General features: G+C 47.8%; 1 protein-coding gene across 4 annotated transcripts in view; it reads right to left on the reverse strand.

The window, feature by feature from the left end:
- CAMTA1 (calmodulin binding transcription activator 1) overlaps positions 1–24,781 on the reverse strand; it is a 583,032-nt gene that overhangs the window by 401,297 nt on the left and 156,954 nt on the right. For all 4 annotated transcript variants that reach the window (XM_078379134.1, XM_072977723.2, XM_072977721.2 and 1 more), the window contains exon 3: positions 20,923–20,990. In XM_078379134.1, the coding sequence (XP_078235260.1) occupies positions 20,923–20,990 (68 nt within the window). The remainder of the gene's footprint in view (positions 1–20,922; positions 20,991–24,781) is intronic.

A 24,781-nucleotide genomic window follows, 5' to 3' on the forward strand; every position in this document is an offset into this window, starting at 1 on the left:
AACGCCAGGCTGGGGGAAACAGTACAGGTCGCAGATCACGGTGTACAAACCGGGGATGAACCAGAGAAGCTCCTTGCTCGGTGGAGCAGAGACCCTTGCTCAGGCGCTGGCTAATTAGCTGGAGAGGGTGATGCGTCAGGCGCTCAGCTTCGGTACCCCAATGGCTCAAACAGAAATAAGATGCAAGCACACACCCCTCGCTGCTTGGTGAGCCTGGCAGACATTTTGAACATGAAGTTGGGGAAGACAGGCAGAAAGGAAACGGAGGAGCTCAACAGCTTGTATGTTGAAATTGTTTGTACTTGTGCCTTTAGAATTTCCTTTCTAAGAAACCCCTGTCCAACTTGGACTCCTTTTCTTGCTAGGATTTCGTGCCATGGCACCTTACCTATCATTGTTCTAAATATATTAAAACTGGGTTTCCTACGTTCCAGCGTGCTTATGTAGCTGCACTCTGCTTTTGTTTCCTTTGGAATCAAGCTGACAATGGTTACTTTCCCCCAGAGTTCCTTCTTCTGCCACTACTTTCACCAAGTCATCCCCGTTGGTTAGAATCAAGTCCACGAAAGCATTCCTCCACTTTGTTGTATGAGAAAATAATCAGAAACACAAGTCAAACATTTCCTGGAATTTTTTGACAAAAATTTGTCTTCCAACTAATATCAGGACAATTGCAACTACATCGTCTTTGAAATTCGTGCAATTTGTTTTTCAAATGTCTCCTCCACATCTTCTTGATTGGGCGGCGGGCATGTTGTAGGCATTCTTCAGTCTCGAGAGACGATGGTAACGTGCTCTGAATAGAGGTCTTGGAACAGCGTTTGGTGTGGCTGAGAAGGCCAATTCCAGAGTTACACCATCCCTTCCACACTGAAGATAAATCCAATCTGTCCCCTGTCCAGCTCCCTGATTTGGCTGGTTTTGGGATCAACCCCCCCCCCCCCGAATGCCCCCCAGAGAGGCAGTCCTGGTCAGTCGTTAAAGGTAAAGTTTCCCCTTGACAATTTTTGTCCAGTTGTGTTCGACTCTAGGGGTCGGTGCTCATCCCCGTTTCCAAGCCATAGAGCCAGCGTTTTGTCCGAAGACAATCTTCCATGGTCACATGGCCAGTGCGACTTAGACACGGAACGCTGTTACCTTCCCACCGAAGTGGTCCCTATTTATCTACTTGCATTTGCATGCTTTTGAACCGCTAGGTTGGTGGGAGTCGCTAGGTTGGCGGGAGTAGACTACAAATACCACATTCCTTTTGTAGGTCTTTGTCCAACTTACATGAATCCAGATGAACTCAATGGGACATCCAAGCTCGTCCTGCTGGGCAGGAATATGCACAGTATATTTTTGACACACTGAGACTCCACCTCACTTTCCATTCCTTCAGTTCCTTTTGAATAATTTATATCCTCCAATTGCCGGCTGGAGAACTCAGTGACTTAGGTATCTGGCTGAGGGAGGCAAAGATTGAGAGTTCAATTCTTCACTGTGCCTTCTATGAAGAAAATTTAGCCTGTGTGGCCTTGGGCAAGCTACACAGTAGGCCCAGGGCACCTGCAGAAAAAGGGAATGGGAGACCATTTCTGAGTACTTTCTACCCAGAAAACCCTGGAAAGGGTCAGCATAAGTCAGAATTGACTTGACCACACATTATTTATTTGATTGCTGTATTCCAATCTTGGGAGTTATTCCACCAATGGTTGTTGTAGGTTTTTTTGGTCTGTTTGGGCATGTTCTGGAGGTTTTTCTTCCTAATGTCTCGCCAGTCTCTGTGGCCGGCATCTTCAGAGGACAGGAGTTAGGGGAAGCTTTTCCTAATGTTTCCTTGAAATCTCCTTCCTTATAATTGCTGGATAACTCAAAGCTTGAGTTCTCTGGCTGCAGAGCCAGAGGTTGGGAGTTTGATTCCCCCACTGGGTCTCCTTGACAAGGAGCTGGACTCCATGATCCAAAGAGTCTCTTCCAGCTCTGCCGTTCAAAGGTGGTGGTGGTGGTGGTGGCTTTGGCCCTATCTTTCATGGGACAGAGCACATTTAACTATTTGTTAAACCTCTTGTACGACTCTCATAGGACTTTACGGTATTCTTTTGACCAAGCACACCCAACTCCCTTGGTCATTCCTCATCAGGCTTGGTTCTCCAGACCTTTTAGCCTTTGGGTCATCCTCTTCTGGACATGGTCCACCTTCTCCTCCTTAAACAGTGGTGCCCAGAAACGAACCCCAGGTGAGATCAGACCAAAGTTTCCCAAGAGGTGGCTGCTTCCGGCGAGAGGTGGTGAGCACTTCAGTGCTGGAGGCATTCAAGAGGAATTTAGACAACTGCCTGGCAGATCTGCTTTGATTTGGATTCCTGCCTTGAGCAGAAAGTTGGATTCAATGGCCTTAGAGGCTCCTTCCAACTTCACGATTCTAGGATTCTATGACGCAGCGCTCCCCGAGGCAGGGGAAAGGTCCCAGGGGAAGGAGCATCAAGAAAAAATGAGAAGAAAAGAGCAGCCCTCCAATGCGTAGCTCAAAAGAAAAGGACAAGAAATGTCTGCCAGATGAAAAAGCGGGTGGGCGTCCATCCCGGCTCCCTTCATACGCCCCCCTGCTTTGCATGTTGGTTTGAGGCAATTTAAAGGTTTCCAAATGTCTGGACTCCGAACAGATTTGGCAATCTGTCCATCCCTCCCTCCTCTTGACCTCCAGCCCTCCGCGGCGCCACGGTCTTCATTTTTTTTTATCCCTTGCGCTTTAAGAAATGCTTAACCCAACAGGCGGTATTAAAAACACGAGGGGAAAATATATTCCATTTAAATGCAAAGTGGATGCGATAAGTGAAGAGGCCGAGATGAAGGGATGCACGGACGATTTCTCTCCAGGTAAGCTCAGTCGGCGAGGCGAGGGACTCATTTGGCTCCCCCCCCCGCGCACCCCCACCTTCCCATCAGCCACTTGCAAGTTGTTTGCTTATGGGCCTGGAAATTACGTTGCGGGCTTCTCTCCTTCCTGCTTAAATTGGCTTTGGAGCTCCAGCCGGGCTGAGCTGGGGAACAGGTTTCCGAACACTAGACGAGAGTTTTAAAATAGAGAGAAAGAAATGAAGAGAGAAGGAACCCCAGCCAGTGGTGTTGCTTTTCTCTGCACCACAAGTGACCCAGAATTGGAAGAGAGAATTGGTGGCCAAGGAAGGGAAAGGGCCTGATTCAACCTCCTCTCAACAGGAGGAGCCCAGAGTGCAAATAAGTACACCCCTCGCATCACCTGCACTGGCAAGGTCCCCAGGGAGGGGGCAAAAACAAAGAGGGAGAAGCATCTGGAGGAGGGCACAAAGAGGGTAGAAGAACCCCTCAAGGGAGGGAGGGTCAAGGAAGGAAGGAAGGAAGGAAGGAAGGAAGGAAGGAAGGAAGGAAGGAAGGAAGGAAGGAAGGAAGGAAGGAAGGAAGGAAGGAAGGAAGGAAGGAAGGAAGGAAGGAAGGAAGGAAGGAAGGAAGGAAGGAAGGAAGGAAGGAAGGAAGGAAGGAAGGAAGGAAGGAAGGAAGGAAGGAAGGAAGGAAGGAAGGAAGGAAGGACAAAGGCGGTGAAGCAACACCTTTTGTCATCTGGAAGGTTCTCCAAAGCAATTCTGAAGTTTCCCACTGGATCACAAGGCCCTTGTAATGAGAGAGAGAGAGAGAGAGAGAGAGAGAGATGGGTCTGGAGGAGGAAGATGAAAGCCTGGGTCAGACCGCCTCCTTCCTCCAAAATCAGATGTGACAGGACATCTTTTCTGGTCACCTTGCATTTGTAAGTAACAGGACGGAGCTTGTAACATTTATCAGGCACCTTCATCGGGGGGGGGGAGGGTTGAGGGGTGTCAAGGGGAGTCTCTTTCAGAGATGTTAATGTTTCTGCAGATAACATCAAAAAGACTCTAGAATCAATGAAGCCTCCTCTGGTCATGAAACACACGCCGTCCAATTAAACACCCTGTTTTGCCTGACTTACAAGTGCCAAACCTGGTAGTGGATCAAATGTTACATCCGTAGCTGGCTAAGTCAGTTGGAACACCTTTCACCGGCTCGACGGAAAGTACATGATGGGTCAAGCCAGGGAGCAGGGAGCGCATTCATACATGCAGGAAAATCAGAGTGTTGTGAAAGGGGCTTGGTTCTCACAGAGGGCGGAAATGTTGTGAAAGCCTTACAAAGTTGGGATTAAACAGGCCACTCTGAAGGGCGGCGGGGCCCCACCAAGTCAGGGCTTCATCTGTTGGTCCCTCTGCCCCTCATTTCTGCCTTCCTCATCCCCCAGTCATGCTGCAGCTCCACCCTTTTAACAATTTCCTACCTACCTTGCCATTCATGGCACAGGGTCTCCTTCTGCTCCTAATCCAGAAGGGCTGCCCGTGTCCTGGGTAAACCAAGGGCTCATTATACCCTAACCCTTCCTAAGCTGGAGACCATCGCCAACCAGTGCTCTGCAGGGATTAGCCTGAAGCCCTTCTCTGGCCAGGCCACCGCGGGTCCTAAGGAGAGGGTGCCATGCGTGTCTGTTTCTTTCTATGTCCATGGCTCCCCCACTAAGCTGCTGACCTGACACTCGTGCAATAGCACCTGAATGTGTTGTGTATATGGCAGATTTCTCACCCAGGGCAGATGGGCAACTCTGGAGCTCTTGGCCTCCCTCCATCTCTGGGCCCTGGACTTTTTAATTAGACTCAAGATGGACTTGGTTATGAAAGGAGGCCACCCTCCAAAGAATGACTCGTCCCGGTGGCCCTTGAAAAAGAGGACTGCCCTCCTTTGAAGAGGGCTGCTTGATGGCCGGTCCTTCCCAGTTACAAGCCAACTTGCCTGCTTGCCTTCTTCTACCCCTTCCCCTTCCGACCCCCACTCCTATCACGCACATTTTTGGCAAAGAGCATCGCCTGGTTCATGGGTCTTCTTTCATTTCAGGCACGCAACCGCAGCTCCTCGAGGGCAACCGTTGCTTTCATCCCTTGCTGATCTTGTCGAGAACACACACACACGCCCTTCCTTCCGTCAGACTTGCTGCCATCGCAAAAAAAAAAAAAAGTCCCACACGAGCACATGCACAGACACTGCAAAAAGACTTGCTGCGGTCTGCAGAACACCAAGAGTCTCTCTGCGCAGCCGCATGGGATATAAGGCCCCTTGCGGAAAACACACCAGACACAACTTGCTTAAAACGACAACCAACAGCAACCAGAAGTTCACTCTAAACATAACTCAAGATGCGGCCTGCACCAAAGGGCTGCTTCGGACACTTTTTCCTCGCACCGTGCGCCATGTTTAATAACGCTTTTCTCCTTCAGCCGATCAGAAGAAGCGAGGAGGCGACGGAGAACTGTGGCTCTGATCTTGAGCGTTCCGGTTTTCTGTGCCGGGCTTCCCAGAGAAAGAAATTGTGCAAATCAATGGGCCCCATGTGAGGGGTGCCATTTATTTGTGGGGGGGGGGGAGAAAGAGCTCCAGACTCTGCTGAGCTTTGCTGACAGGAGAGAAGGGAGACCAAGCGTACTCTCCACCTCAGGTTCCTTGCACAAAACAGAATTGGATAAATGGAAGGACATCATTAAAGGTTAATTATGAGCAACTTAAAGGTTATTTTTGCATATCTCCCCTCCTGGACAAAAGCTGGCTCTTCATTAACATGCCAGAATATAAATTAAGCTGTGAGGCATTTAAAATGCCACAAAGTCTTTAATTTTATTACCCGCTTAAATATCATGAATAAATATGAGTTTGCTGCATCCCGTCCAAAATGCTCCGGAATTTGCACCACAAACCGCCCTCCCCCCCGGCCCCGCAAAGTCACCAGGAAGGATCCTTACGGTGAATCCCAGCCAAGGCCGAATCTTTCTTTATTCCAAACACCCGGGGCGACAGGAGGAGGCAAAACATGGACTCTAGCTCCCTCGAAATGGGGCTTTTGGGAAGCGGGGGGGCAGGATTTGCTCCTGCTGTTCCCCTGAGCCTCTGGACCGGTTTGGGGCAGGATCTTGTTTGGCCACATGGCTCCAGACCTCTTAGCGCAGAACTCCCCAGAATGGGCTCCAGACTAGGAAGGCTGAAATCAGCTAAGGACCTTTCCCGTTGCTGCTGATCCTGACCCACCCACCTACCCCAGTTCTGCTTCATCTGCAGCCTTCTTGACTCTTCGTTGTCTGTGCTTTGCTCTGAGGATGTGGGGCAGATGGCAAAGGGAAGCAAAGAAGATCAATGAATATTAACAGTGGAGCCAGGTGTGCGTACCACAGACACCTGAGATGACCAGGCACTTTGCACCCTCTAGACGTGGCATTTGGCGATAAGGAAATTGCTTTTGTCAGTTGTGCTCCCTAGCAACTCACTCCATTAAGCAAAGATTGGCACTAGAGATGGGCACGAACTGGTTCGTCCCAGTTCGTCAAGGTGGCAGCACAGGTGCTGCCGTTCCCCTCCTCCACCTCCTCTGGCTCAGTCAGCCATTCATCAGGCCAGGCTCCGGGATCTTCTGCTGATCTTCCAGTGCCCGGCAAGATCTTAAGTTACTCTGCTCCTCCCTCTTGGCTGATCTCCCAATCAGAGAAAAAGGCGGGGCAGAGAAGTCTGGGCTCTTGCTTCTGATTGGGAGATTAGCCCAGGAGGTGGGAAAAGCAAGCAAGCTGGGCCTGGTGAGTGGCTGGATTGGCTGAGGAGGAGAGGAAGGGAAGCAGCAGCACCTATGCCTGGTGTCTTTATGAACTGATGAACTGGTTCATGCCCATCTCTAATTGCCACCAATGGATCCTTTCCTCCATTAAAACTACCAGCACATTTTCCTGCTCTAGAGGCCACTGTAATGAACTTTAGGGTTCTTTCCTCCTGGACTATCTCAGAACAGGCTCCCTGAAGCATTAAACAGACATTTTCCTTTTTTTCCCTGTCTAAATGCAAGTATCAAGAACAGTGACTTTAAGTTAGCATTCGTAAACACAACACCAGCTCAAGGGGATGAAGATGGGGATGCTGCCCTTTACCGCTGATTCCAGATGTGGCCATCCCACATGAGGCAGTTGTTGTACAACCCCATCCTGTCCAGTTTGCTTTAGGATCTGGGAATCCTAATCCAACTCCGAAATGGGAAGGAGGGAGAGGAAAGAGGGGAGCCATGAAAAGGGGGGTGAAGGGGCTCATCTTTTACTCCTCCTTCCTGTCGGTTCCCCAAAAAAGCAGGCAACGTTCTGCCATCAGCCTGTTTTCCTGGACATTTCCCTCCCTCCATGAAGACGGCTCAGATGCATCTCTTTTTACTTATTTATTAGGAAAGCCCAATATATTCAGGTTTCTCCTGCCCTTCCCAGCTCCCACGTTCGACCCAAGCTGTCTTGCACAGCACATTTTGGGCAGGACTGAAATACCAACATCTGTACCAATTAAGTCCCCATATTAGGCTACAAGGCTTCCCTCTCCTACGCCTAAGTTAGCAGATCGTGTCTATCTCCGTTACCAGTCAAGTATTAAATAAAACAAGCTGTTCAGGGGGAGCCCGCTCTCACCTGCCGTCTAGCTGAATAATTCATGGGGAAACAGATCTAAAATGAAATAGTCAACCACAGCGAACCAATCCTGAGTGCAACAGCACTTCTGATATTACAACACTTTCAGAACATGGCTGTAAAGTTGCTGTTCGACTTTACCAAAGGTTTGTGAACAGAAAGGGAAGGATTCTTAGTTTTAAGGGCTTTCTTCTTATCTCTAGATGTTTTATCCTCTGTTGAAAACAAAGGGCAAGGGGCAAAGTAATTTTTACAGCCAGCCCATTATTAAAAACTGGAAATCTGCTCATGTTCCGTAGAAACGATGCTGGCAGACATGCGTGGATGTCAATCCTACCTGGCAACAAAGCCCCGGTTTACCTTCTGATGGCCAATCACAAAACAAAGCAGGCTAATCTCTAAACTGTAGGAGTTGCAGAAAGCTCCTGCTGTGGCCAGAAGACCTCATTCAGTACTGGGGGGAAAAATCCTTCTCGCCGTAGCTTACTTTTACCTTCCGAGGTCGGTAAAATGAGTACCCAGCTTGCTGGGGGGGCAATGTGTAGCCTTTATAATTAAAATTGTAAACCGCCCGGAGAGTGCTTGTAGCGCTATGGGGCGGTATATAAATCCAATAAATAAATAAATAAAATAAATAAATACTTGTAATGTGTAGTTTGACTTTGTACCGCAAAGAATCAGGAAGCGATAGCTTGGTCGTTCTGCTAGAAGACATTTTTATCCTTGGTCCAGGTTGATACCAAGAGAAAAGGACGAGAGATGGACACAAATTAAAAAAAAAAATGAGCCACCAGATTCATTCAAAACTTGGTAATTCATTGATTCATATTCATACGAATCACAAATCAATGAATCAGGAATCTGAATTTTTTTGCCATTTTGGATTTGTTGATTAATTTGGCTATAAAACAGCCCCCAAGGCACCTAGACTCACCAAACTGGCAAGGATGCTTCCCATGAATCACCATTTACGAGATTTACAAGTTTGGTAAATTCTGGGTTTCAGGTGTCCAAGTTATATACCCACAAAACAGGCTCCCCCAGGAAAGTTTCCCCCAGACACCTAGAGTTGGAAGCTTCCCATGACTCTCTTATACAATCCCTCCAAGTTCGGTAAAGATTGGGCATCCTCAAACCAGCTGATAAAGGGCATTTTCCTAAGGGGGGGTGACCCACTTTGTGAATGTATCACCTGGGTGTCTGAAACCCCCACACTCATAAATATTGTTAACATGGAAGAAAATTCAAAACAGGATTTGGCCATTCAGTTAAAAAGCTGAGACTCACAGCTTATTTGGGGGGGGGGGGCACAGAGGGGCTGAACCAAGCAGCTTCTGTATTGGGTAGATATAAGAAGGCCTGGAAAACCAACCGGGAAAAAATGGGAAAAAAACAATGGTGCCTTCCCCCCTCCCCAAAGCCGTTCTATATGGCTTCAGCATTTCCAGAAATTTTACATCTCTAGTTCTACGCCTTCCTCATTTTGACAAGTGATCTGCCACTCTGCAGGCTTAGGTGGAGAACAAGAAACTGCCATTCAAGAAACATAGATCTTTGATGCATCAAATAAGCTCAGCAGTATTCTTGGTTTCCGGTCAGCTCGAACGCTCATATTTGTGTTGCGCCCTGACTAAAGCAGAAGCCAACACCCGGCTTACACCCAGAGATCTTTACATGCCGAGGTCCTCCCAATTATTACCAAACCAAAGTCCCTCCCCCCCCCCCGATCCTTCTTTCCAAAGAATCTCTGTAATGCAGTGAATTGCGATCAAGGTACAATGACCTTAACACTGTAAATTAATTAATTCAACTGCACCATTGTTTTCAGTCTTCGTTGAAAACCAACTTCGGTTAATCTCTCTTTAATGACACAGGAAATGGAAATTCCCTTAATAAAGTAAAGTTATTAATATTTATTGCCCCCCCCATTTTTACATGAGAATTGAATAATTCATCAATTAACTTTACTATGAAATATATGATGCAAAATTAACACGATGCAAAGAGGCTGGGACACCTGCAGAGCCACAGGATCAGAAGGCGCCGCGCGACGGAACAAGGAAACGTTGTCGGGGGTTTCCGGAGGGGTGGATACTCCGTTCTGGGAGCGCTATGTTTACACAGATCTCAAGGCAGAGCAGAGATCAGAAAAGCTGCTTTCTTGAACTATGGACACCCAAATTCCCCATTACCAATGAACTTGGAGGAAGATGTTAAGGATGGAGGTGAAAGCAGAGAAGCAAACCTTCGTTTATCGCATAAAAATCATAGAATAAGGAATCTGGAAGGGGTCTATAAGGCCATTGAGTCCAACCCCCTGCTCAAGGCAGGAATCCAAAACAAAAGTTATCCACCAGGTGGTCATCTAAATTTCTCTAGAGTGCTGGAGTGCTCACCACCTCCCAAGGTCATTGTCATACTGCTCTAACAGTTAGGAAGTTTTTCCTGATAGTCAACGAATGGAGTAAACCTGTTTTCTGGGAGTCCAAAGGGCCAAACTTCAAAAGGGTAGATTTAATTGACAGGAAAGAAAAGTCCAGCTAAACCTGAGAAGCAACTTCCTGATAGTAAGAGCTGAACAGTGGGGGAATCAGATGAGCTATTCTTCATTGGCGGTTTGCAGAGAGGAAGGCTTGCGCTGCAGGAAGGCGGTCCGGGAAACACTCGAGATCCTGCCCCATGCCACAGTTTTATAATTTAATGGAGCCAGGGGTCTTAGGTTTTCCAGTCTGAAACGCAGGGAAAGGATCCAGAGCAATGCTAGGCAACTGCATGAATGCTCCTAACACAGCCACTTGTGAGATCACGATGGGGCTGTGTACCACTTGCACTGCCCTTTTTGCAGGGAAACACACCATGACTTAGCAGTTGTTGAGGAGGAGAACAAACAGCTGGATCTGGAAAGCTTCGGTTTCCTTAGGAAACGGGCCTTCCCAAAATGTCATGATTTTGCAGCTCAACATTTTTCAAGAGGCAAGAGGTAGACTAGACTACCCACAGTCCTTGTCTACCGGAGGGAGAAAGTGACTCCTGTTTTTCCTAAAAGCTGGCAGAGGGAAATTAAAATGCTAAAAATAAAACCAGGAGGTAGCCAAAGTAAAACTAAATTACCACAAATAGATACTGACACCGCATGCAAATGGCTATTGATCTGCCAGAGTAAAGTGCGGCAGAACTTCAGAAATATTAATCATTGCCAAGCCTCGAGAACAACGTGCTGGTTGCCAGCTCTTCCAGGGGAAGTTTTTAAAGAGTGGGACGGCGGGGGGGGGGGAAAGGGGAGATGGAATGGCGCTCCGCGACATCTCCCAAATGCAGCCCCCAAATGGAAATCCAAGCCCTCCAGTCCCTGCAGAGGGGTTGCCCTGGAAAAAGTGAACCACAGAATCCTAGAACAAGGGGCCCATAAGGTCACTGAGTCCACCCCCTGGCTCATGAATCCAGATCAAAGCAGATCTGATGGATGCTTGTCCCATTTCCTCTTGAAGGCCTCCAGCACGGGAGTGCTCACCACTTCCCAAGGTTATGGGTTCCGTCGTCGTACTGCTCGAACCGTTAAGCTCAGAGAGGAGACTCACAAACTTGCATGCCGGGGTGCATTTCTCATGGACTGAAACCATCTAGATCATCAGGTGGTGGCATCCAAGAATATACAGTACACTCCTCCTTCCCCCACATATGGTACATTGAGGCTACCTCGGCACGACTAACCACCTCAACAAGGAATTGTAGGTCCTATCTGATTCAGAGAGCTCTTCCTACATGCCTTCAAGCTGCCCAAGAGCCAAGTGGTCCTAAGGACCCTGAGAGTCACGTGGCTAACACCAGAGGGAATGTTTTCCCTCTGCTGATAACATCAACCACACCTTTCCATTTAACCTTCTTCAGCACCACCTCTCCGGACAGCTCCCACACCTCCCTGGCAAGCCTGAACTTTGTCACCAGCCTGTGTGGGTTCTCCTCTTGCTCCCTTTGGCCTCACTCTGACTCAGTAGAGCTTCTGGAAAGCACCTCCTTTCAGGTTTCAAAGCCGGCAGCCTGCCTCGGATACCAAACCAGCTGAATGCGCTGCCAGTGAAAAGAACCTCTGCATGGAATCAATACTTTGAATACTCTTGATCGCTGCTAATCTTGCCAATGTCATTTTGGTAGTTCATTACGACTGTAATTGCCACCCTCTTTCCTCCACTTCACTCGCTCCCCATCTCTTCACAGTGTCCTCCTCAGTATCTATAAACCTTTAGCTAACTCTTTCGTTCCATGCGCCTGACGAAATAAATCTGCTCGCCTTCTTGGCCCTGACAACTGCTTTGTACTTTGGTTTTTTTTTACTGGTTTTTAACTTTTGCTTTGGTTCTGATTTCACCTGCCAAGAGAGATTTGCGCCTTGCAAGATAGCAACGCCCGTTGCCTTCTCTTTTCTCCACTCTGGAAGTCTGTGCAATTCTGACTAACAAGAAAGCAAAACTCTCACCCTCCGCATTGCTCCAAGCTCTGCCAGCTATTGTGAGGGGAGAGAGATAAAGAGAGATGGGGCACAGGAAAGTGTCCTCAGAGGGAGCTCACGAAGCAACCTTCTCCATTCAGGGAATCAGACGTCCCCTATTCATCATCTTTGCATGCTTTTCTTCTTTTGACTGGGAGAGGCAGCAGGAGCCGGCAAGCTGCCTTCTCTTGAGTCAGACCCCATGACCCATCTTGTCCTGTATTGTCAGCTCTGACTGGCAGCCATGGGTGCTTGCCAATGTCCCAAGCCACGTCTCTTTCCCTAGACCTACCTGGAGGTCCCTTTTGATCTCCCGTCTAGGCACAAGCCAGATTCAAACCTACTAACTTTCCAAAATCACGCGGGGTCGGTGTGCTTTCAGGGTAGCGACACAGTATCATGAGGCCTGCCACTGTGTTTTGTTCCACCTTGGTCTCCTTGAGTGCAAGGGGCTGCACGCTGTGACCTCAGGTGAGGCACCACTTCTCAGCCTGCACCCCATGCCTCCACCACTGATCACCCCTTGGAAGACTAAGGTTAAAAAGGAGAAAGCATCCGTTTTCGTTCTTGACACTGTCTTGCCCCATTAGACTGGGGTCAAAGAGCTAACGTTCTCATGAGCACCTCTGCTGAGAGACAGCAATCACCAAAGGTGGAATACCAAGAAGGTTAGTCTACTTTGGAGAGCCAATGTATCCCGGTGCAGAAAATTCTGACAGGTAAAGGAAGCACAAGGCCTTGCCTTAAGAAACTAGAAGAAACTGTCTGAAACTTTGTGCAGGAAGCAGAATGAGTGGGGAGATCCTTCCCTGCCCTCCAGATTCCGCAGCTAGGCTAAGTGGGACTGTGCAGGATCTCTGCGTAAGAACATAGGCTCAATAGCTTAACGATCCAAGGGGCATTTCCTCTTTTGTAGGATGCCATGTCCTGTCCTTCTTCTGCCTCCTGTCATTGAAGAAGGAGTTCTAGGTAAAGGTAAAAGTTCCCCTTGACAATTTGTCCAGTCGTGTCCGACTCTAGGGGATGGTGCTCATCTCTGTTTCCAACCCATAGAGCCAGCATTTGTCCAAAGACAGTCTTCCATGGTCGTGTGGCCAGCGCGACTAGACACAGAACGCCGTGACCTTCCCACCATGGTGGTACCTATTTGTCTACTCACATTTTACATGCTTTCAAATGGCTAGGTTGGCAGGAGACGGGACAAGCAACAGGAGCTCCCTCCGTCACATGGATTCGATCTTACGATGGCTGGTCTTTTGACCTTGCACAGCACAGAGGCTGCAGCTTCCCAAACCCAACAAACAGGGTGAAAAATTAGAGAGAATTTCTTGCACCACCCAGTGGGATCAGAGACCGGGAAATGGTTCCCCCCAACCCCGATTTTTCTAAAACTGAAAACATTTCGATCATTGCTTTCCCCTGAGAAAAGCATGGCAAGAAAGTGAGACAATGAGAAAAGCAGAACAATCTTGAAGTTCATCTTGACTTTATAAACCTGTTTAGCATCCTGTAGCGTACATCTACCCCCCCGCCCAATAAACAGACAAACCAATTTTTCTCCTCTTCAAAAACACCTCATTAGTTTCACTCAGGAACTGCAAAGTAATTCAAGTATTTCAGTCTTTCTCTGCCATTACTGTACTTGACGGCTATTCCTTGCATTTATTTTCACAAATCCACACGGCACGCTAATGACGACCAGCTCTGCTGAAGATTTTGCTGGCCGCTTTAAAAAAAAAACCAAACAGAAGCAAGCAAACAAATGTGATTACAAGAAAAACATCAAGGCGTGCGCATCACAAAGTGTACTTTGTTAATTTATCTTGATGTGGCATTTAGTTTTTAATTAGTTTTAATAATGCTCAAGTTAATATATTAGCATATTTTATAACAACAAGCTCTGGGAGAAAAAAAGGAAAGGAAGCCACACAGCTATGGCAAGCATGGAAGCGTCGTCCATCTGCATTTCAGCAGCAAACGCTCTGAAAGTCGGTGCGTTTTTATTATCTGGAGGAGAAGTCGAGATGGTTTTAAGAGTCCTGGAGGGAGCGCATGCGTCTTTGGGTAGTTGGCTGGGTGCGTCCATGTATGCCCTCAGTTTCCAGGATGAGAGCTCTCCATTTGACAGCCTCTACCATCCTTGCATGGCACGGATCAATCCCTCTTCCCGGTTATCGCTTCACAAGCATCCTCCCCCTGTTTGGTGATAAGCGGATGCGATCAGAAGCAGAAATGAAAATGGAAAAGCTGCTGTCTCACAACAGCTGCTGCGGATCAGTTCGGTATGGATGTGTTTGGCTTGGAACTGGCAGTCGGAGGTCTGGATGATCGTCACAGATCAAGACTCCAGCCTTGCTGGCTTCGACAGCAGCTCCTCCTGGCCGCATTCACCTCACCGTTTCGGGCAATCATCTGCTTTCTTTGCCCACCTTTTGGAGGCTCTTCCTGGGTTGTCCAGGCCAAGGACTGTGGGGGTCAAAGTTACTCTTTCTGGAGCCCCGTTTCCTGTAATATTCTGAGAGTACCAAGACGACAGGGGTGAAAAAAACCCCTCCCACCGTTTCAAACAAAAAGACAGCAAAAATGGATCAATCGTAACAACTGGAAAGTACTATAATGTTTGGAAAGGAACTAGCAGTTCTGTTTCATGATGTTGAGAAGATTCCTGACAGAATCATAGAATCATGGAGTTGGAAGGGGCCTCTAAAGCCATCAAGGCCGGAATCTAAATCAAAGCAGGCCTGACAGAGGGTTGTCTAAATTTGAGTGCCTCCATCATTGGATTCCGTTGCCATACTATTCTAACAGTTAGGAATTTTTTTCCTGGCATTCCTCATTGCATCACTTCCTGTTTTTAATCTCTACTTTAAAAAAAAGCTTTTAAACAGCATTGAGAAGAGAATGGCAGCTAAGTGGGGAAATTCCTGCTAGGAATCTCCGATTTTTCTGACACAACTCCCTGTGATCCTAATAGGGTTTCTGAGCTATCTTGAGATGTTCATGGACCAGTTCATGGACTTGAAAGAGCAGGGAAGCATTCCAGTCCATAGCAGGATCCATGCCATTCATTCTATAATATCAAGAGGCCTCTATGTATGAACTCAGCTCTAAACTGCAATTAGTGTGTGTATGTGTGTGTGTGTGTATTAAGTATTCCAATGCAAATTCAAACAAGTAATTTAAGGTTCTCATATAGCAATTGAGCACAAAACTCTCTCCCCTCCTTTCTCTTTCACACACACACACACACACAGAGAGAGAGAGAGAGAGAGAGAGAGAGAGAGACCCTCTTTTTCTCTCCCTCCTGGGACATTACACTTTCAAGTCTAAACACAGAGGAACAGGATATTGCAATATTAATAGAAAGACTGCTATTTGTGGGATTTGCCCGGGGCAGTCTTAACAGTCCCTCAAACTTTCAGAGGGGGGGTTAGTGCGGTGGGGAGAACATCCCTTTTTCAAGAATCAGAGGGTTTTCTCAATGCTGATGGAGGGGGGGGGCTTTTCCGCAGCCTTCGCTACAGACGGCTTGGGATCTCCTGAGAGGCTGGCTTAGCAAAACGCTCAAGAGGTTCGCCTCGTCTTTTAAGGACACTGCCCAAGTTCAATCCCTGGACTGAAAGAGGCGACAGCAAATGGAAAGAACAGGAGATTAGATCCTGCTTCCCACCACCACCAGGCAAAGGAAGCCCTAGTTGGACCCTCGAGCACGTGGCCTTGATCCACACGGGCCAGCATCATTATCAACGTCTCCATGAGGACAACCAGGTTGCCTGAAAATACAGAACGGAACTGAGGGCTGTCTTCGGGAGCTCAGCCCACTCAGGAATATGGGGGGGGGGGGAGAGACTGTTTCAGTAGATATTCACAGGTTTGGGTCTCAATAAATCCTAATCGGCAAAACTCCACAACTCTATGGAAACAAGGTCGGAAGGAATTCCGTCCCCCGCTGCCTCAATCCAAGGAGAGGAGGTGGTGCTCACCATCTGCCTGTCAATCTAAACCTCCAAAATCCAGTGTCCTCCCTGCGGTTTCCCCAAATGTTTTTGGGAACCCAAGAGGGCAGACGGGGCAACCTGATGGCACTCTTTTCCTGCTTGTGTTCACAGCAGCGGCCAGGAGTGGCCCCGGTGTTTCCTCTATGTCGTTTCCAAATGCAAAACCTTCCAAGCCAGCAGCTGTCAACACCACCTGGGGCGGCGCACAGCGCACATTACAGAGGCAGGGTGTGTGAAGAAGGGAGATCCTCCCCTCTTTTTCCCAAATCTTCAGTCTCATGGCCATCATCTGCACCAGGTGACGTTTTGTTCCTAACGTTCCGAGAAGGGTCTACAGAGACTAGACCTGTTTTCTCGACAGAGGAGATAACATGGCTGATCTCTCTTGTGTAAATCAATAAAGAACTAGTTGTTGCCAAAGAGGAACACGATTTTGGTGTCTTTGTTGGCTTTGAAATTCATCCCAATTGTCCCAACTTCAGAAACCACTGTTCACTCTACTCCCCAGGGCTCCCTCCACATGTGATTTGGTGCTCAGGATGCTTGGAGATGGCTGGACAGGGTCACCGAAGCGACCAACATGAATCTGACCCAACTCGGGGAGGCAGTGGAAGACAGGAGGGCCGGGCGTGCTCCGGTCCATGGGGGTCACGAAGAGTCGGACACGACTAAACGACTAAACAACAACAACAAATCCTTGGACATCCACAGGGGAACATAAGACGGGGCACTGTCTGAGTTTGCCCTTCAAGCCTTGGGTGCAGAAAATGGGATGAGACAGGCTGGAGAGGGCTCTCTTTGCTTGCTCCAGAAGCAACCCCAGTTGCGAAGAGCAAAGGGCCATCCAGAAGAGAGAGGAATGAAAGGGGAATCCCATCTCCCCCACGCTAAAAATATAAAGTAGGGTCTCTGTTCCTTCTCCTCCCCTCTGTCTTCTGCACACCTGTATCCCAAGAGGGTTGTGCTGTAAGCAGTATCAACAGTGGCTTCCCACCCAAGTAGGATCAGCGCGTCCGACAGGTGTGGCCAAAACTGGCCTCCGATTTTGCAACCCTCAAGCTCTTTCTATTAAATTTAGGAACCAGATTTGCTTCTGGTCAGAAAGAGAGAGGGGGAAAAATGCACCAAACAAAATTCTCCGTTCTCAAGCCACCAGATCCATTTGTTACTGAGGAAACACTGACCCATGGATCATGGGACAGGTAGTCCGATCCCTCTGCAGGGCACCCGCTTGGGGAGGGATGCTTGGAACTCTACTCTGATTGGCTGCTTCCTGGCAGGCTTACTCTGTCACTCTGTGGGTCTCTGCCCCCCTCCCATCCCGCCTGCCCCCTGGGAGGGAGACCCAAGGCTCTGCTGAGCCCCTCAGAATAGGAGGGCACTGGCTCGATCTGGTCGAGATCCACCCTGTTGGCTCCTCTGATGCTCAGCCCCAACCACAGCTTGGGCCAGATCTCAGCATCTAAACTGGGGGGGGGGGCTCTTGGGGGGGGCTCCCAAGTTCCCTATTCAGAGATGGGAACATTCAAAACAACACAAAAAGAAAAAGAAAGAAAGCAAGGGAAAGAGGAGAGAGGAAAATGTGAGAAAAGGAAAGAGAGAGGGGGTGGGAGAAAGAGAAAGTGATTCTCGAAGTCCACTTCAAGTTGAGACAAGCCGATACGGAGGCTTGTTAAACGATGTAAGGCGTTTATTTAAGAGCTGAAAATAAAAAGGTTTGAGGGTGCTAAGTGATGCGCTGACCTATTTAGAAGGCAAATCGCCACCCCTGGAAGTGTTAGGAGCTGCAATGTACAGTTTTCTTTCCTGTCTAGGGTCTTTGTTGTTGTTGTTTTTCTAAAAAGAGAGATTGTTAGAGGGCAGAGGGACGCCAGGGCAAAAAGCAAAGTGTGCTGCTTCTATAATGCCTCATAGCGCTTAAAGCACACTCTGGCCAATTTACAATTTAATTATATAAGCTACAGATTGCTTCGCCCCCACCAACAAGCTGGGACCTCGGAAGGATGGAAGGATGGGTGAACCTTGAGCCAGCTACCTGGGATTGAACCCAGGTTGTGAGCAGAGTTTTCGCTGCAGTACAGCAGTTGAACCACTGCACCACGAAGCACCCTTGAAGGGTTGCACGAGGCGTCCCCTGGGCCTTTTGTGCAGTCCATGGCAAAGGGCAGAAGAGAGGTGCAGGATCCGACAGCTTCCTACGAGTGGGAATGTTATTCTGCAGCACCCCGGCTCCGTGGAGAGTGAAAAGTGGCCAGAAAGGGAGTCGGCCATGGCTCATAAATAAAATAGAAAATAATTAAGTTTAATTTTCCACTTTGAAACTGCAGAAGTCAGCTGTGTTTGGAGAACCAGTCCCATCCTGTCCAACTCTCACTGGTACCTCCGGCAGCCTTTATCACGGCGAGATGGGAGGAACTTGTAGACGCCAGTCTGGCGAGGGCGGCCACTGGGGGTCTGCACCAGGCAAAACCAGAAGGTGGCAACCTAGAAAGGATCTGCCTTCCTTCTCCAACATCATGCAACAGATCTTCCAGCTATGGATTCTCTGCCTTGACAAGGGGTTGACTAGTCCAGTGGTCCCCAACCTTGGGCCTCCTGATGTTTTCGGACTTCAACTCCCAGAAATCCTGGCCAGCAGAGGTGGTGGTGAAGGCTTGTGGGAGTTGTAGTCCAAGAACATCTGGAGGCCCACGGTTGGGGACCATTGGACTAGATGACCCTCTGGGACCTTCCACCCCCCGGGACTCTTTGGAGCCAATATAAATGGCTGCCCGCTGTAAAGCTGTTGGCAGAAAACTCTCCATTGAGTGAACACCATCTTTCTTGCCCCCCCCCGTCATCTCAGGGGAAGGCTAACTGGGGCCACCATTCAATGTCCTGTCACCAACCGTCTTATGAAACACAACGGGCCATAAACCTATATATGGGCTATAAACCTATATAAAAAACAGTAAAGTAAATGGACCGTGAGACTGGTTTTTTTCCCTGCTGGAAGGCAGGAGGGAAGGAAATGTCCAAGACGGGGCCCTTTGCAGTTGATGCTTGCTCCATCTGCCCCCTCCCCACCTCCTCCAGCTGCATGTAAACACCAGCAGCATTAATGCCTAGGGCTGGTTGCGCTCAATAACCCATTCTTGCCTGTTGCAAGACTGTCTTTCCCCCGCAAGTTAATTACTAAGGAATCGGGTGCCAAAGCAAACGACATGGACAGTGCAGGGAGAAAAGTTCTCTTCGATTGCAAATGCAGAAGCCAGGGGACCTCAAGTTAATCTCATCCTTTCCCCCTTCCACCCACCCGCCTTCTGCAAATATCTCCACCTCAATAAAATTCAGTGCTCCTGGAAATTCAGTGTGCCTGAATAAACGAAAAAATCCAGTTACCAAGACAAAGTTTGAGAGTTAAAAACGGCATGGTTAAAAGGGAAAGGAAAACCCAGCATAATTTGGCTTCAAACTGAGATCTCTGATTCTGCTTTCTTCCCCCCCCCTTTTTTTTTTTTGTAAAATATTTGCTAAAAACTGAAGAAATAGCCAAAGAGACTTCACTCCTGCTATGCACACTCCTGGAATTCCATTCAGCCAAATCGCTGTATTAATTAGAGCTGGAATTAATTTGTTCCCTGAAACCAATTCAAAAAAAAATAAAAATAGAAGTTGGGGGAAGCTCAGCTAAACCCTAGTCTTGAATGTGTACCAAACTGTCTTCAAACATGCAATGCCTGCCCAAATATGCACTGAGTATCTGATCGCTGTATTTGGCATCAGAGAACCACCTTCAATATTTACAAATATTCCAGCGTTGGCATGCGGCAGGATTTGGGATTTGGTGCCAGCTGACAGAGGACCTGCTATGTTGTTCCATATGCGGGCAGGAACAGCCGGTATATCTGACACCTTCCAAGCGAGGGGGATCCATCTGAAGCTGGAACGCTTCGCGCCGCCTTCCCGTTGCACCCCCAGCGTGGTGCATTTCTGAATTAATGCGCAGAAGACTGAATTGGACAGTTTTCATGTTTTTGGAACAAAAGGGTTGCATCCGAGAAAAGAAAGGCTCAGAACTTCCAAATTTTCCTTAATGGTGACATTCCAACATTTCCCAAGGGTCAACAGTTTGCAAACTTTAATTCTGCCGTTGGCAGGATAACACATTCTTTTTTTGGGGGGGGAGACGGGGAGGGATGGCAATATAAAACATCCACGCTTTTTAACCTGTTGCATTTCCTTACAGCAAGAAAACACCTGCCAGGAGAGAATACCTCACTGCCGCCTATTGTAACTGTTCCCCAGAGAGAGTGAAAGTTAAATAGTTATGACAGTTGGGAGACCAGATGACAATTACGGCGTGAAATGTGGAGGGTGTGTGTCTTTCATTGGGAAACAGCTCTCTCTCGCTCTCTCTCTCTCTCGTGCTCTCGCTCTCTTTCCCAGTAAGGAGAGCTTAATGAAACAAGCCACAAAGGAAACACCTTCTATCCTCCCAGCCAGGTTTCCCTTCAATTTTGTTTTCCTTTCATGTCATCTGCACCGAATACACAGCATCCACCAGAGAGACAAACAGACGACACCCCTTCGCTCATCCCGAGCCATCGAAACCTATCCTTCTCCAACAGATATAATTAAACACTACGCAACGGAGTTCAACCTCTTTCTTCCCCCCCCCCACCCCCCCACCTGTCAAGACTGCAGATGGCCCGGTTTTAATCAATCTGATTCCATTCAATAAAATACTCATTAAAGTCAATTAATGAGACTTTGGTGTCACGAGCTATCAAGCATGTCTTGTTGGGCTGTTGGTTCCTTCCACAAAACGGCCCCCACCCCCGCCCTTCCCTTGGTGACCGGCGGATTGATTTAAGGAAGCAAGGAAAAAATCAGGAACAAGATGAATCGATGAATATGCATATATATTTGCAAGGAGAAAACTCTTCGGAAACCTTACCTGGTCTTAGGGGAGGTGGTCAGCCATTCTTCATGTTTTTCAAATGTTATTAGATATGCGGCAATTTCCTGGAAGACAGGAGAGAAAGCCAGAGATTGTTTTTAGGATCACTGAAAACTTGGTTTTTCTCCTAAACACCCTTTCTAGAGATGAAAACAGGTACTGAAGCTCCATTCACCAACTCTCAAGAACCAGGCTACATTGACAAATTCCAGTGCATCTCAATGGGTCTAAACAGAGATCAAGGCTTCTTAGCACGCTACATGTATTAACAACCTCGTTTTCTATAATATCCTGTAGGTAGGAAATAGTTATTTTATTTCTCTTGACCTACTCTTGTCCTCTGCCTTATCAATGCTTAGTAATTCTGTGATTCGTCTAGCAGACAGCTAAGCATGCCAGCCCGTCGGCTGCATTTCTGAGTGATTGACATCTCCATCATTCTCTCCCCATATTAACAATGCACGGCCGCAGTGTCTGTTGTGCCTGTACTTCACCTGGCCATGACTTCTCCACCAAGGGGATATCAAAGATGCCCCACGAGTGCCCCACACATCTGAGGAGCTGGACTCCAATCCACAAAAGCTCACACACAACCCCACAGTTGTGAAATGCCACCACGACTCACACCATTTGCAACTGACATTGGTTAACCTCCCACCATCTCTTTATTTTGTGGGTGTGTATAAAGGTAGGCACATTTGCCATGTAATCTCACCCCGATGCCCGACGAAGTGGACTTGAGCCACAAACGCTCCCATGAAACATAGGAGCCCATCTGTTAGATGCCACCACATCTTTTGTCTTCGAATCTGGAATCATGCTTTGGGCAGCTTCTCCTTCTTCCCTCTTTGTTTGCACTCCCTTCCACTTCTACCTTAAATGAATGATGGGAACTCCAGACTTGACAAAAAAGAACAAATGTGTTTTTCAATCCATACAGACGCCTGCAAACCAGGGTTCACTTTCCAGAGGCGCCCTGAGTCTGCCTGCATACTGTCCCCACTTTGCAGAAGTTTGATCCTCTTCTGAGCACTACGGTTCCCTCCTAAGGAAGCCCAGAGTTCATATTCTTGTCAAATACTTAGACCACTTTTTCTAGAGTAAGATAAAGGTTCCCCTTGACATTTAGTCCAGTCGTGTCCTACTCTAGGGTGCGTTGCTCACACCCGTCTCCAAGCCGTAGAGTCAGCGTTTGTCCATGGTCACGTGGCCAGCGCGTGGTCACGTGGCCAGTGCGACTAGACACAGAATGCCGTTACCTTTCCACCGAGGTGGTACCTATTTATCTACTCGCATTTTTTACATGCTTTCGAACAGCTAGGTTGGCAGGAGCTGGGACAAGCGAGGGGAGCTCCTTCCGTCACGTGGATTTGATCTTACGATGGCTGATCTTCTGACCCTGCAGCACAGAGGCTTCTGCAGTTTAACCCGCAGCGTCACCACGTCTAGAGTTAGGGGAGGACAAAGGAGGCCAGAGCATTTCCTGACATACTAAGTCCCAGGACTGTGCCAGATGCAGAAACAACACCTAACGTGGGATCATAAATGTGCAGGGTGGACTAGAGCTGAATCAGCAAAATGTTTTGATATATTATTCATCCAGGTCAATTGATCACGAATTACGAATTTATGATTTTTTTCCCAGCAAATCAACGAATCGCTTCACCAATTTGTCTTTGACTTTAAAACTCCTTAGAAACTTGGAGGGATTGTAGAGGAGAGTCAGAGGAAGCTTCCCTGCAACTTTGGCGCCTCTAGGTACCGTGTATGTGTGTGTGTGTGTGTGTGTGTGTGTGTGTGTGTGTGTGTGTGTGTGTGTGTGTGTGTGTGTGTGTGTGTTTATAAACAAACAAATTGACGCATCCAAAATCATTAAAAATTAATTGATTCTTATTCGTCGGGGGCATTGGTTCCTATGAATACAAATCAACAAATCAGTGATTTTTTGAACAAATTTGGAGATTCTTTATCGTGCCCATATCCATGCCTCTTGCAGGGACTGGATCTGGAGAAGAGGCTACTCTTTGCTGGACCATTTCTGGAAGCACAGGGAAGAAACCAAACCTTTGATTAGACACAGCAGTGCCACTTTGAATCCAGGGACTTAAAGCTAACAGACGGGCAGCTCTTTAAACAGCAGTTTTGTTTTGCTGTGTTATTTTGCCCCTGGACGTTTGGAACTGGGTACAGGAGGGGAGAAAGGTGCGACTAAAGAGATGTTTCCCTTGCTAACAGTGTGGCCTTTCTCTTTCGAAACCCCAGTGTAGGCTTGAGTCCTCTGCACACGTCATTTGTACGACGTAGTCAAAAAGGCAGACGACAGACATCAGTTCCATCAATGTACCGTTTCATTTCTCTGCACCAAGCAGAAAATTAATTTAAAATAAACTAGCACACAAAGTATTTTTATTGCACATTTTGCTTCCAGTGGTGGAAATATTCTATTCCATATTAAAGGTTTCATCTCCCACTAAAGCAACAGGCAGAGAGGTGGAAGATGTTAAAACTTCCACCACCCCATTAAACTTCCTCAGCCCCATCGGGGATCTCAAAACACACACACACACACATGCAATTGATCAGAAGCTTATGCTGCATCAGCAAGAGGGAGTCAAACTCAGAATGAAAAAACAACCCACACTCTCTTTTCTAAGAGTATATATCCATTTATTTAAAATATTTCTGGCTGCCTTCAAAGGGAAAAACTGCTCCTAAGGCAGAGAGGGAAATTCTCCTTGTGAACCTCATGAAAACTCTGACCCCCCCAAAGTGTGTCGTGGGCAATCAATGCCAAATGAGCTTACTCATGAGTAAAAGAAGGAGCCCAAGCCACAGCAAGTACTGAGCGGGGGAGGGAAGAGAGGTGTGGGGAGAGAGGCAAATACAGAGAAAGACAGAACGTTTGGCAGGCCTGCTGCCCCTGCTAAGCCTCTGAATCATGTTGTCATCTGGCTTCCATCATGGAAAGAGACCTCATGATTCTATACACCTTGTAATTGAACAACCTGCCAATACCTTCCTGGGCATGGGAAACGGTGGTATTTTGAAGGTTTCCTCTTTTTTTGAAACCGAGCACCAGCTTTGGGACAGAGGTGCTTAAGCCAGCAATTTGTTCCTTGGCACGGGGTTCAACTTGATGACCTTTAAGGACACATCCAGCATTACATTATAATAATTTCATGGCCTTAATTCACCTCCTGGCTAAAGGAGATGTTCGACTGCCCCATCTTAATGACGTCTCTGAAACGGGGGGTCAGGGTTGTCCTCCTCAGTGCTGTTTCTGAAAACAACTCCATCTTGGCCCCGCCCCCCAGGTGACGGCCTAACACAGGCAAGCACATTTGGCCACTGGATATGGGGAGGAAGAGAGCTGAGGAATCAGTCAAGAAGCAGCCATAAGAACTTGGGTACAGGAGCATTCCTGGCTGAGAGAACCTGACACATGAAGGTCCACCCCTCATGCCAGAGTATTCCAGGAGAGACTTCTGAGAAGATGAATTTCAACAGCCCCACATTCAGTCCCTCGAATCTGCTGTGAGATGCTTTTGAACGCAAGACGACAAAAATATGCCACTGTGTTTGCTCTAAAAGTGAGTTTTCATCAAAAAGCTTTTCTCTCCCCCCCCCCTTGTAAAGTACCAAGTCTAAATCCGGGGGGAGGGGAGGGGAAGACCCTGAACTTTTCTTACCAGCTGGGCCAAGCATCTGCTAGAACCTCAAAATGCAATTATATTATTCCCAAATGAGACACAAAAATATCTTGTTTCCAATAGTCTTAGTTTTAAGACTCGTACTTCTACTCCTCTGGGTATTTCTGCGGTGCCAGATCTCAGCGTTATGTACTTTATTAGGGCTG

Source organism: Pogona vitticeps, chromosome 7, assembly GCF_051106095.1.
Source record: "Pogona vitticeps strain Pit_001003342236 chromosome 7, PviZW2.1, whole genome shotgun sequence".
Lineage (NCBI taxonomy): Eukaryota > Metazoa > Chordata > Lepidosauria > Squamata > Agamidae > Pogona > Pogona vitticeps.